Source organism: Hylaeus volcanicus, chromosome 4, assembly GCF_026283585.1.
Source record: "Hylaeus volcanicus isolate JK05 chromosome 4, UHH_iyHylVolc1.0_haploid, whole genome shotgun sequence".
NCBI classification, from domain to species: domain Eukaryota; kingdom Metazoa; phylum Arthropoda; class Insecta; order Hymenoptera; family Colletidae; genus Hylaeus; species Hylaeus volcanicus.
Window position 1 is genome coordinate 4,111,022 of NC_071979.1, and position 22,058 is coordinate 4,133,079.

A 22,058-nucleotide genomic window follows, 5' to 3' on the forward strand; every position below is an offset into this window, starting at 1 on the left:
ATGGTATAAATTCAAGTTATATATTATAATTGCAAAGTAACGCATATACATTAGACACAATGAAATACGATAGATTTTAGTACTCATTCAACATAATAATATATTTTAAATACAAATAAATTAATTCTCATACAATAAATGAAGATGACATTTTGTTACTAATAATGTAAAGGAGTAGATTATTCTAACAGTTTTTTCATTATTTGAAACAGTTCTTTTAACTGTGATTTGTATGAATTTAATTGATCAGACATGACGTAACTATATGCAAAATAATTTTTTAAATATACAATGATTAAGTTATAACTCTAACGTACGTCAAGTTATTCAGTAACAAATGAGTTTGAATATGTAGAATGCAGTATTATTATTCAATCCATTTACCCACATTCTCCCAATCGTGCCGACACACAAATAAATTATTTCTTATGTAGTAGCAAGTAATAAAAAGGAAATTTTAGAAGCATTTCCTTATTATACATCTAGATATGTCGATAAGGCATTCTATATGGCAGATCCTATTTTATTTCAGATACGAGAATTTTGTACATTTTATTTGGGTAACAAACGATGCTTAAAAACATAATATTCAAAGTTTATTTGGTATTTTTACTTGATTAGTCGTTCAAAATAAGTTTTAATTCGTTCAAGATAAAATTGAACTTCATTTTACAAAGTCAAATTGTAATTTTTATCGTACAAATTAGTAGATTTAAACCTGTTTATCTTTTATTTACCTATACAACAACACTTTTGTCTATCATGGCCATTTTTTATCTAACTAATTGTTTATAATATACGCATTATTAACAAAATATTCTAATTCTGTATGCATATATACAACTTGCGGGGAACAACAACCGATTGTAAGTCTTATCAGCCACCTGGTGGTTGCTGCGTATACTTCGCTAAGGATATGGCCACACTTTCTTATCATTGGACGATTTCTCAAGCGACGAACGAGTCGACCAATCAACGATCTAGAATATCACATTCGCAAAAATGCGGTCATGGGATTCGTTCCAGGCGATGATGTAGTTTCTATAAAATCCGCAAAGCTTGGTTCAGCACTTGACTTTTGTAAGCAAGTCGTTCATCTTTCTCTGATCGGTGCTTCTGTGCAGGTTCCGCTGCATGTGCTGACATCAAGGTGCTTGGAGAACTCATACATTGAACTGTTTTTATAATTAACATTATTGTGAACTGTTGTTGTTCGTGCAAGCTTTCTGTTTTTTGTAGCAATATCTCGTTTTCTCGGGAAAAAGCAGTGAGGTTGTGTCGCGCATAAGTGATATCTTCGGGTGAGTGTAGAACGCCATAAGAATCGGCTTTGCCGATGTTCTTTCATTCGACTTCTCGGAGGGAAGAGCTCAGAACAAACCAGGAAGACAAGCATGATACGAAATCGTGAAAAGAACCCGGCCTGTCGCTTATCAATTAGAACGATATTTGCCGTTTGCTAATTACTATTCGACTAAATGAACATTTTCATAGCTCCGTTGAACGTTATTTATCAATGTATTCTGCCGAAATCTTACGCTGGCGGAGATTAGCGTTACCGTTTCCGAGATCAAGAAAAATCGCCATGCTTGCTCATGCAACCGGGTGGCCCCTTTGCCCTCGACCTCGCTGGTTCCTTGCACAGTACACGAGTTCAGGAATGATCGGCAATTTTCTTGTTTTTGAGTAACTGCTTTTTTAAAACGAATTACTGTAAATTTCGTATTCACGCGAGCACATGTTTTGGAGTAACTCGTGTATCTACGCGATCTATCCTAGTTTAATATAGAATTGTTCGAAACAAACGAGATTTTAACACACGCAGATTGAGATTGCACGTTTCGCGATTCTATTGTGTTTACCACTGTTGTATGAACTGTGCAAATTTATACACATATATGTATATATATATATACATGTATATACACATATATATAATTTTATTGTAAGACAATGAATTAATTCCTGTGAAATACCGCAAATGCGGCAAAGAAATAATAAAAAAGATGTACATGAGATTTTAAGTTTAACTTTATACTTTGTACAAATATTTTAATGTTACGCACATCACTCACATGTGATATCCACAGATAGCCACTTAGATTGATGTGCATTTCTTTGGTTTTCATCTAATTATGTAGTGTACTTGTCTTTTTATTTATATTGTTAAAAACTACAAAATATATATGCTTTAGTACAATCATATATCTTTGGATGTTTTATGCACAAGTTTATGTTTCATCCACTCTTTTTAATTTAAATATTTATTAATTTTTTTTGCTATGATTGAAAAGTCTTTATAGTTAGGTAATCGTATAAGGAAAGATATGCTTTATTTACCTGAATATTGTATAATTTGTTTTCTCATATACATTATACACATGTTTCTCTTCTGTTGCAGACATTTTTCTAATTTTAATATTAGCCACGTGAACTTTCCATTGCTGTTTAAGCAAAGTATTATTTTAGACGTTAGGAGTAAGAAAATGGTCATGGAGGCATCCCCTTCTCCACAAAATGTCGGTCGTGAATTTGTCCGACAATATTATACTTTACTTAATCAAGCTCCTGCGCATCTTCACAGGTAATGTAATTTGGAATTTGATAGGGGATAATCTGTATCATTAGTATATTAATGCAACTTTGTTTATATAAATATTGTTACAGGTTCTACAATCAGCATTCTTCCTTTGTACATGGAGGATTAGATTCTAATCGGGAATCAACTCCGGCAATTGGTCAAAAACAAATACATCAGAAAATTCAACAATTAAATTTTCGGGATTGTCATGCCAAGATAAGTCAAGTTGATTCACAGCTAACTCTTGAAAATGGTGTTGTTGTGCAAGTAAGTACTGGTATTAACATACAAAGTATTTCTGATAAATTTCATTGTATTGTAACTTTCATTATTATCCATTGATCTAAAACATACTAATTAACGAGTAAAAGTAGGAATATAAACATATTAAGTAATGCGCTCTACTCCACATTTATTTTCATTTATTTATGATTATTTGCAGGTATCTGGAGAACTATCTAACGCTGGACAACCAATGCGTCGTTTCACACAAACATTTGTATTGGCGATACAAGCACCGAAAACGTATTATGTACATAATGATATATTCCGTTATCAAGATTTGATTTTTCCTGATGAGGAAGAAGCAGATGTAGGTGGTGTAGAAGGAGACGTGGGTGAGTCCAGTGAGAGGGAAGGAGAAGAAGGAACGCGTTCCGAGCCCGAGGAAGATCAACATCAAAATCAAGGACAACAACTCTCAGTACCGGCTGCATCTACCGAACCACAAGCTCAACCACCGCTTATTCCTGCACAACAACCTGTACTTCAACAACAACAGCAGATGTATTACGCTCCGCCACCTCAACAGTCTCATGTTAGTTTGGTACTATAACTAAAACACTGGAATAAAACGCTATATTAGTTAAACTAATTGCTTGTTAGGTACACCCTGTAATGCAACAAGTTCTAAACGGATCGGTTCACGAAGAAACTTCGCTGATCAGTCAACAGCCACCGCAACAGCAGCAGCAGCAACCACCACCTCCAGCACCGGCACAGCAACATCAATATATAACTGAACCTACATCGCAAACGCAGTTTGTACAAGAAACAGAAATGGACAGTGCAACTGAACAGTCACCGCAAACAGAGAATGAACCACAGGCTCAAGCAAACGAGATTCGCGAACAACCTGAAGCTGAAACATTTACTGCTTCTGTACAAGAATCTGAACCAGAACATCAGGTGTCGAACACAAATGTAACCAGTAGTGGACCGAAAACGTATGCCAATCTTGTGAAATCCTTCCCAAGTACCACTGGCGCTACCAGTCCTCAAGCTCCCAAGTTGTCTATGTCACCGGTATATATTTTATGATTGCAGTGATTATCTTCGGCGGTCAAAGTCTTGCTTATTTTACAATTTACGCAATGTATATAAACATATAATACAATTTCTGTAATAGTTGACCAGCACATGCTGCAAAATATTTATATCTTAATCTTTATTTTTAGCCTCCAATGACAAACTTGCGTTTGGATGATAGATCGCCGATGCATCCAACTAGCAGTGGACCCGCACTTTGTACGTCAACCAATGTTTCTACACCTCAACAACAGACTCACAGAATTGGAAATCAACAACCACAACATCAACAACATCAACAACAGCGAACTTCAAGAGGGGGCGCGGTACAACGAGGTAAAAATGATTATCGTAAATTATGAATGTTCACTTGTGGAGGCTCTTAAGCCGACGACTGACGTAATAAAACGTAATGTAACGCGAGCATATAAACACGCGACTGTTGGTTTTCTGCCGAATCTCTTCGATCGTTACTTTTGACCCGAGCGTTCGAAGAAACTGAAAGCAATTCTTTTTTTCAATTTCTATAGATGGCGATCGTCGTGGTACGAGGCAGAGTCAATACAATGATGCTCACCAATTGTTCCTTGGAAACTTGCCGCTTAACGCATCGGAAGATGATTTGCGCCAATTATTCGAAGCTTATGGTAGAGTAGTGGAGTTGCGCATACACAGTAAATCGAACGATAGGTGCAAAGGACCACAAGGAAATAATACAGGAAAAGTGCCTAACTATGGATTCATCACCTTCGAAGATCAACAAGTCGTTACCAAAGTTTTGCAAGACTTGGTTGGTTAACTTTCTCTAGTAATACGGATCCATTCGGATTCATTTGTATTTTCTGTTTTTCCATTTTCAGCCGATTTATTATCCTGCTGAAAACGGGTTAAAACTAAATGTTGAAGAAAAGAAGGTTAGGCCTAGAATGTCAATGGATGGCAGCGGTGGCCGGTTGAATTCAAACGACGGTAATATGAGAGCAATGGGTGGCCAGCAACAACAACAACGAGGACCTGGTAAGTACAATTTAGAAAAGCGTTTATACAGAGTGTATAAAGGCTATGATATAGTATGTTATACCGTGATACTTTTATAGGTGGACCTGGGGGTGTAATGAGAGGTGGACAGCATGGCACGAGAGGTGGACGAGGAGGATTCTCTCGAGGTGGTGATGGTGGAAGGGGAGGTGGAATGCGACAGCCCGGTAATCCAAGCAATCCGAGCTACCAAAATCGTCGCTAATACTTGAAGCAATGTTAAAGGCAGTCTACAATTTCTTTCTTCTTCAACAAGTCATCGGTATATAATTACCATCCTCATTTCAAAATACAAAATCCAAGACTATCTCGTATGCCACCCGACGTGATTAAAGGCGCTATCCTTTTACGCTTAAACAACGCTTGCATCGTTCGTCAAGCAACAAATATAGATGAAGCAGCTCAAACTGTATGGTACACGAACTCGAGTAGGGATAATCGGGTTATATCGCATTTAAGCTAAGTTCGTCGTGTTCGTGGACAAGGATAACGACGTAGCTAACCGATTTGTTGAACGTTCAACTTAATTCGTTGAATATTTGATGAAGTAAATACTACGAGTTCGTTCTTCATACATCGACGTCAGGCAACTTACAAGACTTTACAATGAAAACAAAACTACCAACCATTTGCATATACACGTATATGTACAGCGAAGTGACGCGTGATATCCACCTTAGAAATGTGGGCGTTTTTTGTCTACCGATACCGTGGCCCATCGTTTCTTAGAAGTCAACATCCAAGAAGGTAAATAATTGCCAAGTTGTGGTGAAGTGCTGAAGATACCTAGAACAAAAGGACGAAGAAAGAACACCATTGAAACACATGTGCGGCGTGGGACAAGGGACAGTGTTGGAAACGTACACGCAATATGTATATGTCGGACTGGGGTTCGGGTAACACACCTTTTGTTTCTCTTTTGGATGAACACCGCGAAAGTCATACGTCGCTCTTTTAATTTTCTCCGTTTGCCAATCGGATGGAGACATAAGCGGTGCGAATTCCGCTATCGTATAAGTAAGTTTACGAGCCAAACTAAACGAAATTAAAACGAGAGGATACGAACCGTCTTAATTATAAAAAAAAGAAATCGTCATATATTTCATATGCTCTCGAGTTAATTCATTGACTGCCGATGAAACGTTCCACCTAAATGTAGAAAGTCGGCAATAATGTTTATAGGTGGTAGTTGGTCGGTGTTGGTTAACGAGTAGAGAACCGCGGTTCTTCTGTGGTCGCATACAAAAAGACACAGTCGATTTTTCTCACAGAACATGGCCAATTATTGATCGACCGGTATCGATTAATAGTGGGACAGTACCCTTTAGACTGCAGCTGGTCTCGCCGTTTCCTAATTCATCCGCGTGCCGCTTACCCTCTATTTCGTTCTAATCTGCTGATTCTTTTCGATTTTTCTCTTTCTCTTCCCGACGTATCATTTCTTATAGGCTCTTTTGCTTTATTACGTTTACATTTACTTATTTCTTATTCGCTAATTTCGCCGGGTCGATCTTTCGTTTCTTCTTCTTCTTCTTCTTCTTCTTCTTCTCTTTTTTCTTTTCTCTTCGGATCGGATAAGCAAAAATGGTGTCTCAAAATTCGAAATTCGTTGATTCGGTTCATCATTAGTGGTCTCTGGTGATCGCAGAACTCGCAATGCGCGGTTAAAAGAGAGGAAGGGAGATGGGGGAAAAGAGAGAGAGAAAAAGAGGCCTAGTACCGTTATAACGCAAAATTTGATCCGTTCTTTGAGTATTTTTTACGCAAAACCTATTTGCGAAAATTTCTTTATGTACTAGCGATGTATATCGATGAAACTGAAATTTTCCTCCCGTACTAATATAACTAGCGTTATTCTTGTAATTATTATACATACGTAAATAGAAAGTCTTCAAACATTAATACAGAATCGGTCGAGAGTGATAAATATTGTATATTAAAATATTAAACTTTTTCCGGCTGGCTCTTTTTCTTCGATATGTGTATACATACATAAATATATATATATATACATATACTTTTTTAAACATCTTGTTAGTTCTCCATATGCTAATGGTCGCACTTTTGAAGGCTTCAATCTCTACACGTCGACGTATGAAAACATCATTTCATTCGTGTAAAGTAACAGCAGCAATTTAGTAAAATTAGATTTACGATTAAACTTGAAACTTTTCTTAGAGAATGTAAATTTCAGCACGTGCACTTACTGTACATCGTCGAATGGAATTGAGAAACATTTTTATTCTCGTATGTTCGTAACTACGTATTACCATAATTTATAAGTAGTACTTTCCTATTTGTACTCTCAATGCGTGTCTGTATAAAGGCGCTAGGACAAACGGAACCGAGAAGAAGGAGAATCACATGTTTATCAAGAAAAGCACTAGAAATATTTTCAAATTTCTATTTACGTGTACGCAAGATGAGTCCTGCGATTATTAGAGACAGGGTGATATACTTTTCCTGGTCGTGCTTCATGTTTCTGCCAACAGGAACACCATTTGTTAAAATTCATCGCATCAAAAGTCATCGATCGATTGAAATAATGGTTTTGCAAGATAATATTGAAACAGTATAAAAAAAAAGAAAACAAGAAATCACAAGTGCAAACCGTAATGAGAAGACTACCATTGTCGCGAAACGGTCGTGCGCGCATGTTAATTTATGTGCCATCGCGTATATACACCTCGCTGAAACTCGAGTGCGCATATGTAAACACAGAAAAAAAGACCGACGTTGTTCTTTCATAACAGTGATAAACTAGAGGTGATACGAATACGTCGATGGTGGTAAATTAATCGATTCAAAATTCAGCAGAGAAATAGGAACTTACAAAGTGCATGGCGACTAAATCGCCAGATGCTACGACATTAAGGCTGAGAACTTGTGAAAAGTAATTGTTTACGTTTCTTATCAATCCATAAAAATCGTTGCGTAGTCTACGTTCGAACATCCGCAATAGTTTGTAATCGAACGCGTTACAATTGCTATGTCTGGGATATAGCAGAGTCATCGCTGATCAAACGCCTGGTCTTCGTTGTACCCCCCCCTAACACGCCGCCGCTACCCCCTTTAAGATATTTTAGTTAGGTAGGGTTTCACTTTGCGGAAGTTTGCGTACAAAAATTTTTTGTTTCCGATACATTGCTTTCGTATTGTAGCGATGAAGCTGCTCGATCTCAGTCGTAGATAAAGAGGCAATTTCGCGTGATTGTTTGGCTGTACAATCATGATATTTATGAACCACCACTGCTTATTGTCTGTAGAAAAAATTGGAACCATTCGTACGGTAAATTTTACTAGTAAAAGCAATCGTTAAGAAATGGTGAATCGTTTATTTCGCCGATTTTAACATCGCCGATGTCTTCTATTTACAGACAATGACATTTTCAAATGTATAAATAATAGCGTTCTAAGTTTTTATACATCTCATGTTATCTCTCCTTATGTCTTCGATGCGTGTATACTATTTTGATATAACATTGCACCAATGGATAAATAATTTGCCAATGCACGTGTCATGCAACCGTGATAAACGGAAAGTGTTCAGAAGCCACGATTACGCGAAATCGTCCCTTTATACTTGAACGAAAGCTGCAAATTTTTAGTGTGAATGTTTTCGTTTTTAAGTGACTATTTTTAGTGATAATAATAATAATAATAATAATAATAATAATAATAAAAAGATAAATATAATGAACGAAAAAAGGAATACGAAGAAACACAAATAATTATAACAGTATAATAATTAGAGGATGACTATTAATAAGTTGTGAATTTTTGTAGTATACATTTTTATTTCGGTCTACTAGGCCAGTTTGTGTGTACAACCATGGACAACGTTACTACACCAACAACAACAAAAATAATGTTAAAGGAAAATGAAAAAAAAAAACAAACGTCAAATGTATTGTAACTTTTTGCATTTAGTATAATATACCTACCTTACTACCAACTCCTATCAGTATCTCTTTATTTGTCTGAACATTACCATTTCGTTGAACTTTTAAGAAAACCTGTTCGATTTACAAATTTCTGTTGGGTATTGTGTATGTTGTACGAGTACACGAGTAATCAAATATAGTAATAACGTCGAGTAAATGTTGTCATTTACGATTGTTTCGAATGAAAATTAATTTCCCTCGTTAACGACAAATTTCCATTAGCGTAAACTATATACATTTCTTCGTCGATACGTGTACATTAGAAAATTTCTTCGAACACAGAGAAAAAGAAAAGTATGGAAAAGCTTTCGTTACTTTCGAACACTTTCTAAAACGAACAGTTTCAGATTGTAAGAAAATCTCCATAATTTTTGTAACAATTATAAAATGCTTGTATTACAATTTACTCAATTTTCTTCTTTATTTGCGACAAATTGACACACCGATTTTGAGTGAAATACAAAACCTTCGTTTCTCGTAGATGCGTAAAGTCCTGTACTTGTAAAAACTTGAATCAATTTATTTCCATTGCCAAAGGAAAAATGAGAGTCGATGAAGTCATGGTCATCCGTGATTACTATGTTGTCGCTATTATGACCTAGTTCATCTGTGGAACAATTGGCAAATCTGCAACAGCTTGTATTGTTTAGACATGGACAAATACTGTACTCGGTAACGCTTACTATGCAACAGACTATGCAATGTAGAGTTTGAATCAAACGAGAAATTACAGAACAGTGGAACTTTGATAGTTGTAGATCGAAGGAAAATTGGGATTGAAAATTCCTACAATCGTCGAGGTAATCGATTAGATAAGAGGACCTCGACTTACCCAACGTATCCCTACCATCAAAATTTGACCTCTCGTATAATCAGAGAATTCTAATCTGTAATTTTGTCTGAAACGGTAGACAAGCCACTTATTGTTGACTCTTTGTGGCACAGGAATTTTATTGCGTTTCAAATCAAACAAAATTGTTATATTTTTATTAATAAAGGTATGAGTAATAGACAGGTATTAGTAATAAAGGTATAGTCAGAGAATTCTAATCTGTAATTTTGTCTGAAATGGTAGACGAGCCACTTATTGTTGACTCTTTCAGGAATTCTGGTCATAAAATAGACTCATGTTGCACGGGAATTTTATTGCGTTTTAAATCAAACAAAATTGTTATATTTTTATTAATAAAGGTATCACACCTATACACATGCAGCTATTGCAAAATTTCAAGGTGGGATTAAAAATGTCCCACCACGCATTACGGTCCATCAAAAAGGTGGGACACTTTTAATCCCACCGTGCCCCAAAGAGTTAAGCGACCTCGCCCATTGTGCAAGTATCGAGGTTCTACTGTCCTTATAATATTGGGTTGTCCGGAAAGTTCATGCCTATTTTTAAGAGAAATACAAAGGCATATTTGAATTTTCATTTATATTTATTGAATTATGTATGTACCACTTTGTTCTACAACCTTTCCACCTGTTAAGGAATGTACAAAGGCATATTTGAATTTTCATTTATATTTATTGAATTATGTATGTACCATTTTGTTCTGCAACCTTTCCACCTGTTAAGGAATGTACACATATTATTTGATTTCAGCCATTCCGATATATTCAGACCTGTACCGCTTACTAAAAATCGGCATGGACTTTCCAGACAGCCCAATAAAATAAATCACATTCAACGATCTCTCAATTGTCTTCTGAATAAAACTAAACTAAAGAATTACACTTTAATTTGTATGCGAAGCTCGATTCGAGTTTTAACCAGTTTTATACTGGCTACATCATCAGTTACATTGTACAATAATCTACTTTTACGAGGACAATTCGGTGGCACGGTGATGACAACAGGTTTTAAGCAGATTTGTTATACGCAATTTAATACGTTTGTTATGAAATATTTGTATCCTATTCGGAATCAATTGCTAAATGAACGATCTCGATCTTTGGTCGATTATAAGAGCAATGTTAAATAATATAGTAATAAGAGACAGGTAAAAGTACTCTAAAGTACCGATTAATCGTTGTCTTGTTTTATATCGCAAGAATCTTCTTTAATTCCAGCTAATGTGCTCTCACATTACTAGAGAATGCGTTTCCGCGCCGTTTCGCTTGTTCCCTATCTATTTTCTTAAACTGCTGCAATTGTCTAGCATAGTTGAGTAACTCGCGAGAGCACTTTATAGTCTGCACGATAATTAGGCTTAACAAACGAAACCATTATTTAACGAAATTACTGCGTTCTGTGTCGCATATATTTGAACTCTTCAATTATAATGTACTTTACGTACACGTTTACATTATACGTGAAACTTTCGAGAAGGATGTCTACTTTCAATTTGCTTGTATCGTGTTCACTTGACCGACTACCGTTTATATTTAATCTAAGTGTCGATGGGAAACATTTATACCCTAAAAGTTTGTAAATTTTTACGACCCTGTATTGTTACTCATTTATTCCGACTTGACATAATAATGTTGATGTATCTAGATATTTGATACTTTTTTATTTATACCAATATTAAATGAATTTGATCAGAGACGACTGTAACTTTTGAATAATTTTCCTCAAATTGATACACTTATCAGCACGCGGTGAAAGGAAGTTTGAATATATCGCGTTATGCTGTAATTATACAGCAACATGTATAAACGTAATAACGTTTATAAATTGCTTCTTCTTCTATGTCTTACAAGCATCTATGATCGGTACTAGAATAATTGCCGTATCTTTTTAACCAACTTCGAAAGGAGGAGGTTACTCAATTCGACATGTATATATATATATATTTTTTTTTATAACAACAAAAGTTTAATTTTAGGCTATATGCAAGAATTTTTCTTATAATGGCTGTATTTTTAAAAATCTCTATTTTTTAATAATTCTAGTTCCGGCCATAGGTACACTCATTTAGAATAAGAATCTTTTTGAATTATGTGTCTCAAATGATCCCTGAGGCCATTTTATTCAACACCGAACAACTTTGTTTCTTTCTACGTGCCTATAAACAACAGCTCATAAATTAGAAAGTTTTCATCTTCATCAATTACAAAAATTCATATTGTAGACAAATCAACGTAAAAAAACGTGATAAATTCAATCTGTGAGTATCCAATATTTCAGGAAAAAAAAATCACAAATACAGAAGAACTCCATTTACCTTCTGCATAACTGGATAGTTCGTGTAACTATAGTTCAGGAATGTTTATTTTATATTTTTGTATTCAACAAGGCAGAAACCCCTCTTTCTTTTTTTTTTTAATGAAGTTTTAAATATTAAACAGTTGTGCGAATACTTATTGCTTCAACATTTCTATCGAGTAATTGTTTTTTTCTTGTTAATTTTTCAACTTACATAAATAGCTATCTTTTTTTTTTTTTTTGTAATCTATCTATTCTAGAGATTTCCGAGAATATGTAGAATGTCATTGTTTATACAAAATAAGTTAATAAATTACAATTTTACATAGTTTTTTTTAGGAAATTGATCGGTGTACGAATACATTCTACAGCCGCTGTACAAGAGGTGCCGAGATCCTAAAAATTGTGTTGTATCGCGTTAATCGAAAAAGAATGTTACAGGCGCGCACTCGTGTGCAAGGTACCGGGTTGCGTAATTCGTGTTGCTGGTAAAGCGACAAGAGGATCGAGAACCAGTGCATATGGTAGAAAGATCAAACGGGGTGTCGGAGGAAAGAAAAACGATGAGATCATCTCTGGGTTGCTCGCCGCCCGGAGAGGCCTCCGTGCTCGGCGTACTGTGCTCACTTGCTTCAGTCAGTACCGGTCCAGCAACCGATTTGGAGGGCTCTTTTGAGCGTTCCCCGAAAACGGTCAGAGAAAGGACCAGCCCGTGACGCTGAAAACCAGGGAAAGGAACGCGAATCGCTAAAAGAGAATCCGCTCGAGGTACGTAACTGTCGGACAGGTGTGCACCTTCGCGCGGGGACTGCATCATGCAGTCTGCATCAGGCTCGAATACATTTCAAACGCTACTTTCAATGACGTGTGATCTCGTGCCAAGGTTATTTCAATTTTCATGTACGGGAATTGGATCGAATATTTAAAGAAGGAAGACGCTACGAGAAAATGCAGCTTGAAAAATAAGGGAATAAGTTTCTTTAGACCATTAGCATCTTTAGACATTTGAGTTAGTCCGTTTCGGAATAATGCTTTGTCGGATTGTATCAGATCTGAATACTTTTCAAACTTTTCACAAATTTGGACTATTAGCATCTTTAGACATTTGAATTAGTCTGTTTCGGAATAATGCTTTGTCGGATTGTATCAGATCTGAATACTTTTCAAACTTTTCACAAATTTAGACTATTAGCATCTTTAGACATTTGAATTAGTCTGTTTCGGAATAATTCTTTGTCGGATTGTATCAGATCTGAATACTTTTCAAACTTTTCACAAATTTAGACTTTAGCATCTTTAGACATTTGAATTAGTCTGTTTCGGAATAATGCTTTGTCGGATTGTATCAGATCTGAATACTTTCCAAACATTGCTCTCTGTGACATATTATTAGACTGTGGATTTTTATGGATTTATAGGAAATTTGAATGTGCAAGAAACTACAAGATGCACACAGTATACAGGAATGTGAAAGAGTATTGAAAGTGAAGTTCATATTATGATATTTGCAGAGTAAAATAAATTTCTATTTAGGTTCAATTTTTGTAGATACGTTTTCAAAGATTTTATTTTGTATAAAGATCAGCAGCCTTTATTAATACTAATTACTAATAATGCTTTGTCGGATTGACATATTATTAGACTGGATTTTTATGGATTTATAGGAAATTTGGAAATAGGAAATTTTAAATATTGATTCGTTATGCGATCGGTTGTTTCAAAGTTTTTTCGAAGTTTGTGACACTTCAAATAAAGATATAATTTCGTTATCAGTAAAGTAACCAAATTGATATTTCTATTAATGAAACAATTTAAATAGGACATCAGGGTCAATTAACTAAACGAATGAAATAATTTCGTTATTTGCAATACCTGTTCCTTTAAGTAAATTCATTATTTCGCTATTTTTCAAGTAAAAGATCGAAATATTTCAAATACTACTTTTTCGTTTCAAATAAAATTTGTCCAGTGCTGTATGGGCACACGTGTGTATATGCAACCAGTCTCGATTAAACGCCCCTTCAAAAATAACTCTGGACCGATCACGGTGAACTCAGAGACTCGAATGCTCGGTAACTTGCGCAACCACGTTTTCATCATTTTTACAAAACGTTACCCATTAATCGTAAAAGAGAATGGTAAATATTTTTATTTCAAACATGGATATTTTGTTGGAAAGGCAAACAATATCGAATAATTAGTAACCTCGATAGAGGCGATATTAAACGAATATTTAATCATTTTCCTAAAGTTCAATTATCAAATCAAGATGTTAAATACTTGTAAATATATTCTCGAAGCTTTCTATTCATCGAAATATTCACCGATACGTTGAATAATTACTCTGAATTAATAATAATTACTCTGAATCTTCTATTCCAAATCTAATTAAACAAATTCCTATAAACAATTATTACTTAATTACTTCAGAAATTGAAAAGAAAGGAAAGTGCTGCGGTACAAAATAAACAACAATTTCGTAACTAATGTAAAAAATTGAATGTACAATATCTTATGTTGTTTGCATTGAAATCACCCGAGTTATACAATCGATGTTCGATTAATTTCGTACAACTAATTCAGTGCCTCTTTCAAATTTTTCATTTACAAATGACGAATGAATTTGTAGATAAAGAAATTTAAGTATCACGTACTTCGAATAAACTTTGAAATAACCGTTCACATAACGAATCAATGCTTATTTCCTCATCTACAAATTCATTCGTCATTTGTAAATGAAAAATTTATAATTTGTTACTTTCAAATCTTTTTAATTCCCTTCAATTGTTTTTCGCGCAAACGATTTAACAATTTTTTTAATTCGATTATCATGCATCGTTGCTATCGAGGTCTGCACGCGGAAGATCATCATACCCATCGTCTAATTAATATTGTCAACGAGGAAGTAACGTTTAAACCACGAATTCGTTTCTTTAATTAATCAGTTAACACATTTCATTGGTTCTACGATGCGAATACGCTCGGTAAAAGCATCGACGCGTTGTGTCGCAACTAACTTATCTTGTCGCGTATTCCTCGGACATCGTGCTTTTTAGAACGGAAATGGAACATCCTCTCTGTGAAAAAATATTATTATCAAAATTATTCGATATTGTCCCACGTGCGCTTTTTACGAACGTATTCATACATTGAGATAGTTAATGTACCAAATAGTAATCAAGGGAGCTGATAACATCCGTTTTACTCTGCTCTGTCGCCAGTTGTTTGTTATCATATTGAAAAGGCAGAAATATACTGTAAAACGAGTGTAGTAAATATTAAAAACGTTTTTAGAATAGAAACATCAAAAACCTCGTTATCAACAGTTATGGATATTCAGAATATTCACGCAATTTTTTTATAAGAGCGTATACGTAGGAGAACAGAGGTATAGGTTGCTGAAAGCATAAAGTTAGCATTTTGAGAAGGTTATGCAAATGTTAAACAATTCAACCTTGGTCTGCTCAGATTTAAGGCTGCTGATTTCTCATTAGACTCAGTAGTCACAGTGGATTAAAAAGAAGACTGAAAACTACTATTAACCCTTTGAGGACAGAATTAAAAATATTTTACTTGACACATTTTGATTTTTACAAATTATTTAATAGTACGTGTATAAATGAAATGGGAAGGAAATGTGAACAAGATGTCTTGATTATCTTCCAGGGTATGGTTAGCGCTGATATTCCTAATCTAATTAAACGAATTGGTTTTTACTAGAAACCATTAGGCACTTAAAAATTAATTCTAAGGGTTAACAATGATATTTTAAGGGATATCATTGAAAAGAAGTGGAGAATATGTAGAAATTATTTTGATTAAATATACAATGTTTTAAAAATATTTTATATAGTTAAAGTTTCATTTGTATTATATAAACGACATTTCACATGCACAAAGCTAATATTTCCTTGCATTAATAAGTATGCATCTTCTTCGTATAAAGAGGCTTCTGCAACCATGAAGCCCTGAACAAATAAGCCAGTTAGCTTCGATAGTGTTTCGAACATCTTGACTTTACTTTACTACGAATTTTCGCGCGACATTAATGATCGATTGAGGAAAATATTAGGTTGTCTCAAAGCTTTCTATTGCGACTCGCACACAGTTATTTCGTGAGGCAGTGTTTATATAAGTAAACAACCATGATATTTCAGAAGCTGATGTTATAACGGTAATACAGCAAAATGAATCGTACACGAACATAAAATATTGCGTATATATTCCTTATTGATGAAACGGAAGAAACTTCTTGGATAGTCTAATAGTTTGCGATCCACTTGATCGTGATCGATTTAAAAGTGATACCTTCAAAGAAAGCGAACGCGGCGAATTCGAATTCTATTCGAATTCCTGCAGTATCGTGACACGTGACACTGGGATTAATTTCACAAAGATCAGCGGAAAGAGTCCTGCCGACAAAAGTATCCGTCGACAGTAATCAAGCGTACCTTGAACGAATCGCAACGATTAAATAGAGAAGAGGTCCACTTGGTGCCACATCCATCGCGTCATCCTCTTCCCAAAGGTACTATATCTCGTGGACGAACCAACAGCTCGTCGCGTATCGCAAGCAGAGATAGCCGGACTTTTATTCAAATAATAGAACACGCATGAAAGTTCTGTATAACGATTTATTCGCGACGCGTATGCAAGTTATTTTCAAGTTTGTTGGCAGACGCTTTTCTGAGTTATACTGGCTCGAAGTGGACACTTAAGTGGAACTCCATTTTTAAATATTCAAAATTATGTTTATTTTGCAGTGGGGGTCACAGGTATTTTAAAAAAGATTAGGTTGTGGCACAAAAAAGGTTGGGAAACACTACCGTCAACGATATTAAAAGAACCGATTAACGAATGTTATTAGAATGTTAAAAAGAATGTTATAACTATGCAAAACAACGTAGCAATTGCATGACTGCTAAGAAATGTGATAAGCTTGTAAGATTGTTGTACGGACTAGTGCATACATTGAACTATCCATAACGCATTTTTAAATAAAACTGAAGCTCAAGCTGAAAAATTTCACACGAGACGATACTTCTGGATATTTCGTATAACGACGATTACGCGATCATGTGGGCGCCGATCAAGAGAGCGATAAAAACGGAGCTGTTCGCGATTCCTACAACCGCCCCCGCGCTCCTCAAACCGTGTTGCTGGTCGACATGGTTATCGCGACACACTTGGAATTGCGTTCTGTCAGCCATGTTCAGAGATTCAGAAAGGCTCAAACCACATACTCTTTAGGGACTCCTCTTTGGAACCTCATACATATTAGGCACAGAAGTGAATTCTGTGGCTTTCTGAAGTAAACTTATCATTTATTTCAGATTATTGATTTATATAAACACTGAAAGATTGGACTTTGACTGGTTTTGGTTGAAATAGTTTCAAACCACATACTCTTTAGGGACTCCTATTTGCAACCTCATACATATTAGGCACAAGAATGAATTCTGTGGCTTTCTGAAGTAAACTTATCATTTATTTCAGATTATTGATTTATATAAACACTGGAAGACTGGACTTTGACTGGTTTTTGTTGAAATAGTTTCAAACCACATACTCTTTAGGGACTCCTCTTTGCAACCTCATACATATTAGGCACAGAAATGAATTCTGTGGTTTTCTGAAGTAAATCAGATTATTCAGATTATTGATTTATATAAACACTGGCAGAGTGGACTTTGACTGGTTTTTGTTGAAATAGTTTCAAACCACATACTCTTCAGGAGTCATACATATTAGGCACAGGAATAAATTCTGTGGCTTTCTGAAGTAAACTTATTATTCAGATTATTGATTTATATAAACACTGCCAGACTGGACTTTGACTGGTTTTGGTTGAAATAATTTCAAACCACATACTCTTTAGGGACTCCTATTTGCAACCTCATACATATTAGGCACAGAAATGAATTCTGTGGTTTTCTGAAGTAAATCAGATTATTCATTTATATAAACATTGGCAGACTGGACTTTGCGTCCAGTCTCTTCGAGTTTTTTCGCGTAAACTTGAGGCCATCTTGAGTACGAGGTTCGCTAGATGATTCAACTGAGACATCCCGTGGTAGGTCCTATTCTGGAACACCAAGTTTTCGAGAAAATTGCAATGTCAAGTTGCTATCTGGAGACGCTATTTTTTCTTCACCCGGCCGCTTGAACGCGGAAACTTGCTACCCTTCATAAAAAATGGGACACCATCTGAGAAATTCTCCGGGAACTTTAAATTGAGATGGTTTAGTGCTTGCGAGAAATGGAAGGCGTACTTGTGCTCTTAGGTTAACACGATTTCGTGGAAGGAGCGAACGGAGATACGTTTCTTCGAGGAACGGATGTCCCGCTGGAATGTTTGGTCGTTAGCTCGTCCGTAAAAACAAAGTTTTGACCATAAATATTGGTCTTATAATTCCGATCGGAGGTGCACAACCTTATCGTCACTGATTTAAATAAAATAAAAGAATTGCTGCCTTCCAATTGCGATTAAATACACCGAAAAAATATTGGAATTGTTCGAAACGCTTAAAATTTACAAGTGATTTTTTTGTGGAGTTTAAAAAAGAAGTACAATGGAAGCTGACGCGAGTTGTATATCGGTATCGCTGTCGAAGGTTCTGGTTAACGTTCCGCGGTAGTTTCAAGCTACAAATGTAATCAAATCCAATGAAGACTTACGCATAAACCAAACAAGATATATTTAGCTGGTAGCAAAATGTGAGAGATCCACGCTATAATTTTTTCAAATTATAAAAAGAGCTCGTTTGAGTTTTTCACACGTTGACTGCCAGATAAATATTCTTGAAAATTTCTGCTAGGATTAAATATTATTTGAACTATTTGAAACTACATAATCAAACGTTTATCGTGGTATTTATTTTTGTAACTTCATCAAAATTCATGAATTTCATTCAATTTCATTTCCTTTCATGCTCGACTTTCAACATTAATTTTTTTACTTCTTCAGTGAAAACCACTGTCACCCATATATGGGTGACGTGACGATCAACGTGTTAATGCATGTAACTCGATTAGAATGTTTTATATCCAGTTAGCAACATATGATTAATTTTTAATATTTTCCTACAATACATGAGTTTATACGATACATTTAAATAACTTGCTATTATTTTAGAATAATGTTGAATGAATCTATTTGAACTACACATTATTTATAATATAAAAACAATGTAGATATACTGTAGATACCAAAGGTAATTAATATAGCAATTATGTTAAAGTTACTGACTGTTTGGGACATGTGATTTGTGTTGAATTTAAAATTTCCAATAGTGTATCTACTACATCTAGATACCACGTCTGTCAATTCTATAAAATAGTATTCGCGCGAATTAGCACGTTCACTCCCAGACTAAAACTCTTGAAAATTCCTACTGTGTTTAAATTTTGTCTACAGAGTATTAAAAGCTACGTAATGAAACATTTATTCCGGTATCTAGTTTTGTAACTTCATCAAAGTTCGAGTATTTCATTTGGATTCATTTTCTGTGACACTTAACTTTCAGAATTAATTTTCCTAGTTTTTCAGTGAAAAGCACTGTCACCCATGGTTGATCAACGTGTTAAAAGGGTAATAGGCTCGAAGTATGAGATGCGACTGGAAAAAGTTGTTTGGAATTCGCGGAAACTTAGAGCCAACCGACGATCCTTCAAATCACGCGTAGGCGTTGATATTGTGACAATGAGTTCAACGCGGCCTTCGTTTCTGGTCGTCAATTGAAAGCAGCAAAGGCAACGTATAAATAGATTTTATCATCCGCGTTTGTCATAAGAAGTACCAACACGCGTAAGGGAGTGAGTAAAGCGAATTGCTTGCTCGCAATACGCATCCGAGTTGTTACGGAACATTCGTAAAGAATCATGATTTCCAAGTATCTGGGTTATCGCTTCGTTGCTCCTATTAAGGTCTCCGAGATTTATCACTGGTCACGTTGAACCAAACGGAATCGGTCGTTCGTGCACGGTCGCATTGCTGTACACATTTTAAAAATTAAACCGTGGCGATCCTACGCGCGAATCGTTTATGCCAAACGATCGCCAATTGAGCGTCCCATTTATCAGTAGAATTTCCAAGCTAGTCAATTTAACCCGTGGATTTAAGGAGACAATCTAGTTGGACATTCTTATTGGCAGTTTTTCGAAGTGGAAACCTTTAAAAATTTACCTATCGAAGGATTTTGTCGAATTCGGAAAATTAACGGAGTTAGGGACGTCTAGAGAGAACTTTATGCAAGATTAGGCAAGAACTTACTTCAACTTAAATAACTTCTAAACCAGTTGTTATTGTACTTGAAATTTCTTAATAGAAAAGTTGCATTATTATTATGGAAAGAATATATATAAGGTTGTATTTTTAAAATATCGAAGGTGACCTTGATATTTTCGTTAAAAAATATGCTGGTGATGAAGCAATTCATAAATCGTATGCACGAAACGATGCAACTTTTACATGAAGAAATTATGTGTACAATTACTTTAAAATTAATGTAAGGTGGTCAAAGTTATTTGTATGAGTGTACGTACTTGGTATGCAAAATATGAATAAATATATGGGCATTACCCCATAAAAAAGATCCAAAAGAAAACCTGAATATTGACATTTTAGACAAGAATACCTCTCCCTAATACAATTGAAATACGTGTCATTTAATATAAATATAACTTTATGTACAATTTAATTCTTACTCTAATAATACTACCCTAATCTTACTCTATAAAAAAAATCTGAAAGAAAACCTGAAAATTGACATTTTAGACAAGAATACCTCTTCCCAATACAATTAAAATATGTGCAATCTAATATAAATATAACTTTATGTACAACTTAATCCAATATCAGAGCAATCTAATATCCGAATAAAATACTGTTCCCCTCCGCCGCTGGGAAAGTTTATAAAATGTCGACGCGGGCAACTAAAGTCAGCTAAGATAACGCGTCGACGCGACGTCGTTTCACGCTTGTGTTCAAACGGTAAAAAGAAATAGAAAAGAACGAATAGTAAAGTAAAAAAACGTATACTGTAGCTTAAAATCGATTTTGTCTGTCGTAGAAATCGCAATGCGGACGAAACTGCAGCTCCTTTTATTCGCGTTGCTGTTGCTGGGCCTTTTCCTGGACACATCGGCACAGGTAAGGCAAAACTACGATTACTAGATCGATACTAACATTATTTAAAAATCCTGTATTCTATCACCGATTGTTTTTGTCCGAGCTAGTGTTTATAAAGATCGAGAATGATGTGGTCAAAGTAATTCTCGTATTGTTTCGAGTAATTCAGTGTTGTCTCGAAATAAGCAACGTGGTCGGGACCGGAGAGTTGCTTATTTCGAGGTAGGTATGGTATTCGGGTTGACTTTGTTCTCGAGCGGGCGACTTTAAACAAAAAGGTTGAAAAACAGTTGCCTATTTCGAGACAATACTGTACACGTTATATACGTATAAACGTTTTTCTAAATTTCTGACGAGAAAGCAACTAAAAGCAAAAACTACGTGAATGGCTGCAATCTACATGCTTCCTAAAAACAAATGGTGCAAAGTTTTTTCTGGGCGAATATAGGCGATTTTTATAATTAAATAAAACGTTTGTAACTTCTACAACGAAATGTGACAATGTTCTATTGTACATTTAAATCATCTTTCTGTTTATTTTAGAATTATTGCAACCCCAACATTAGATATTGCACACGTTCTTTTGGTAAAGACATATAATACAAGAATTACAATGTAAATTAAAAAAAAAGATAAATAGATACGTAAAAGTACTGTGAAACATAATTGTCAAATGTTTAAAGATTCATTAAAATGTATTTATATTTTCATACCACGAATATGCTTCTTTTAGGAGGGACTGTACAAAATCATTTGTACTGCGTTTAATTTCGATTATTTTTACTTGCAAAAAATTGTGCACGTTCTTAAATGTGCATAAATATATGTGCAAAGCTGTTTATACAAATTTTGATAATTCTTACTTGCAAAAAATTGTGCACGTTCTTAAATGTGCATAAATATATGTGC

At 35.1% G+C, this 22,058-nt stretch overlaps 2 protein-coding genes across 5 annotated transcripts in view; both read left to right on the top strand.

Annotated features, from left to right (window-relative positions):
- Window positions 1-1,076: 1,076 nt before the first annotated feature.
- On the top strand, window positions 1,077-11,417 carry LOC128875265 (ras GTPase-activating protein-binding protein 2). Of its 3 annotated transcripts, XM_054120694.1 has the most exons (10): window positions 1,087-1,150; window positions 2,402-2,584; window positions 2,668-2,848; window positions 3,024-3,398; window positions 3,467-3,807; window positions 3,908-3,956; window positions 4,039-4,225; window positions 4,420-4,679; window positions 4,750-4,906; window positions 4,987-11,417. In XM_054120694.1, the coding sequence occupies exons 2-10, from the start codon at window positions 2,487-2,489 to the stop codon at window positions 5,130-5,132; spliced, it is 1,794 nt and encodes a 597-aa protein (XP_053976669.1). In that variant the 5' UTR covers window positions 1,087-1,150; window positions 2,402-2,486; the 3' UTR covers window positions 5,133-11,417. The 3 variants fall into 3 exon arrangements, with proteins under 3 accessions (XP_053976670.1, XP_053976669.1, XP_053976668.1); XM_054120695.1 differs by lacking the exon at window positions 3,908-3,956 and having other exon boundaries at window positions 1,077-1,301; window positions 3,467-3,886; XM_054120693.1 differs by lacking the exon at window positions 3,908-3,956 and having other exon boundaries at window positions 1,089-1,150; window positions 3,467-3,886.
- Window positions 11,418-12,635: 1,218 nt separating this feature from the next.
- The window catches only part of LOC128875271 (SPARC), a 16,425-nt gene continuing 7,002 nt past the window's right edge, over window positions 12,636-22,058 (top strand). The window contains exons 1-2 of one of the 2 annotated variants that reach the window (XM_054120713.1): window positions 12,636-12,787; window positions 21,091-21,170. In XM_054120713.1, the coding sequence (XP_053976688.1) occupies window positions 21,099-21,170 (72 nt within the window). In that variant the 5' untranslated portion in view covers window positions 12,636-12,787; window positions 21,091-21,098. Of the gene's footprint in view, window positions 12,788-16,462; window positions 16,548-21,090; window positions 21,171-22,058 lie in introns of those variants that run through there. The other variant, XM_054120714.1, reaches the window with a different exon arrangement.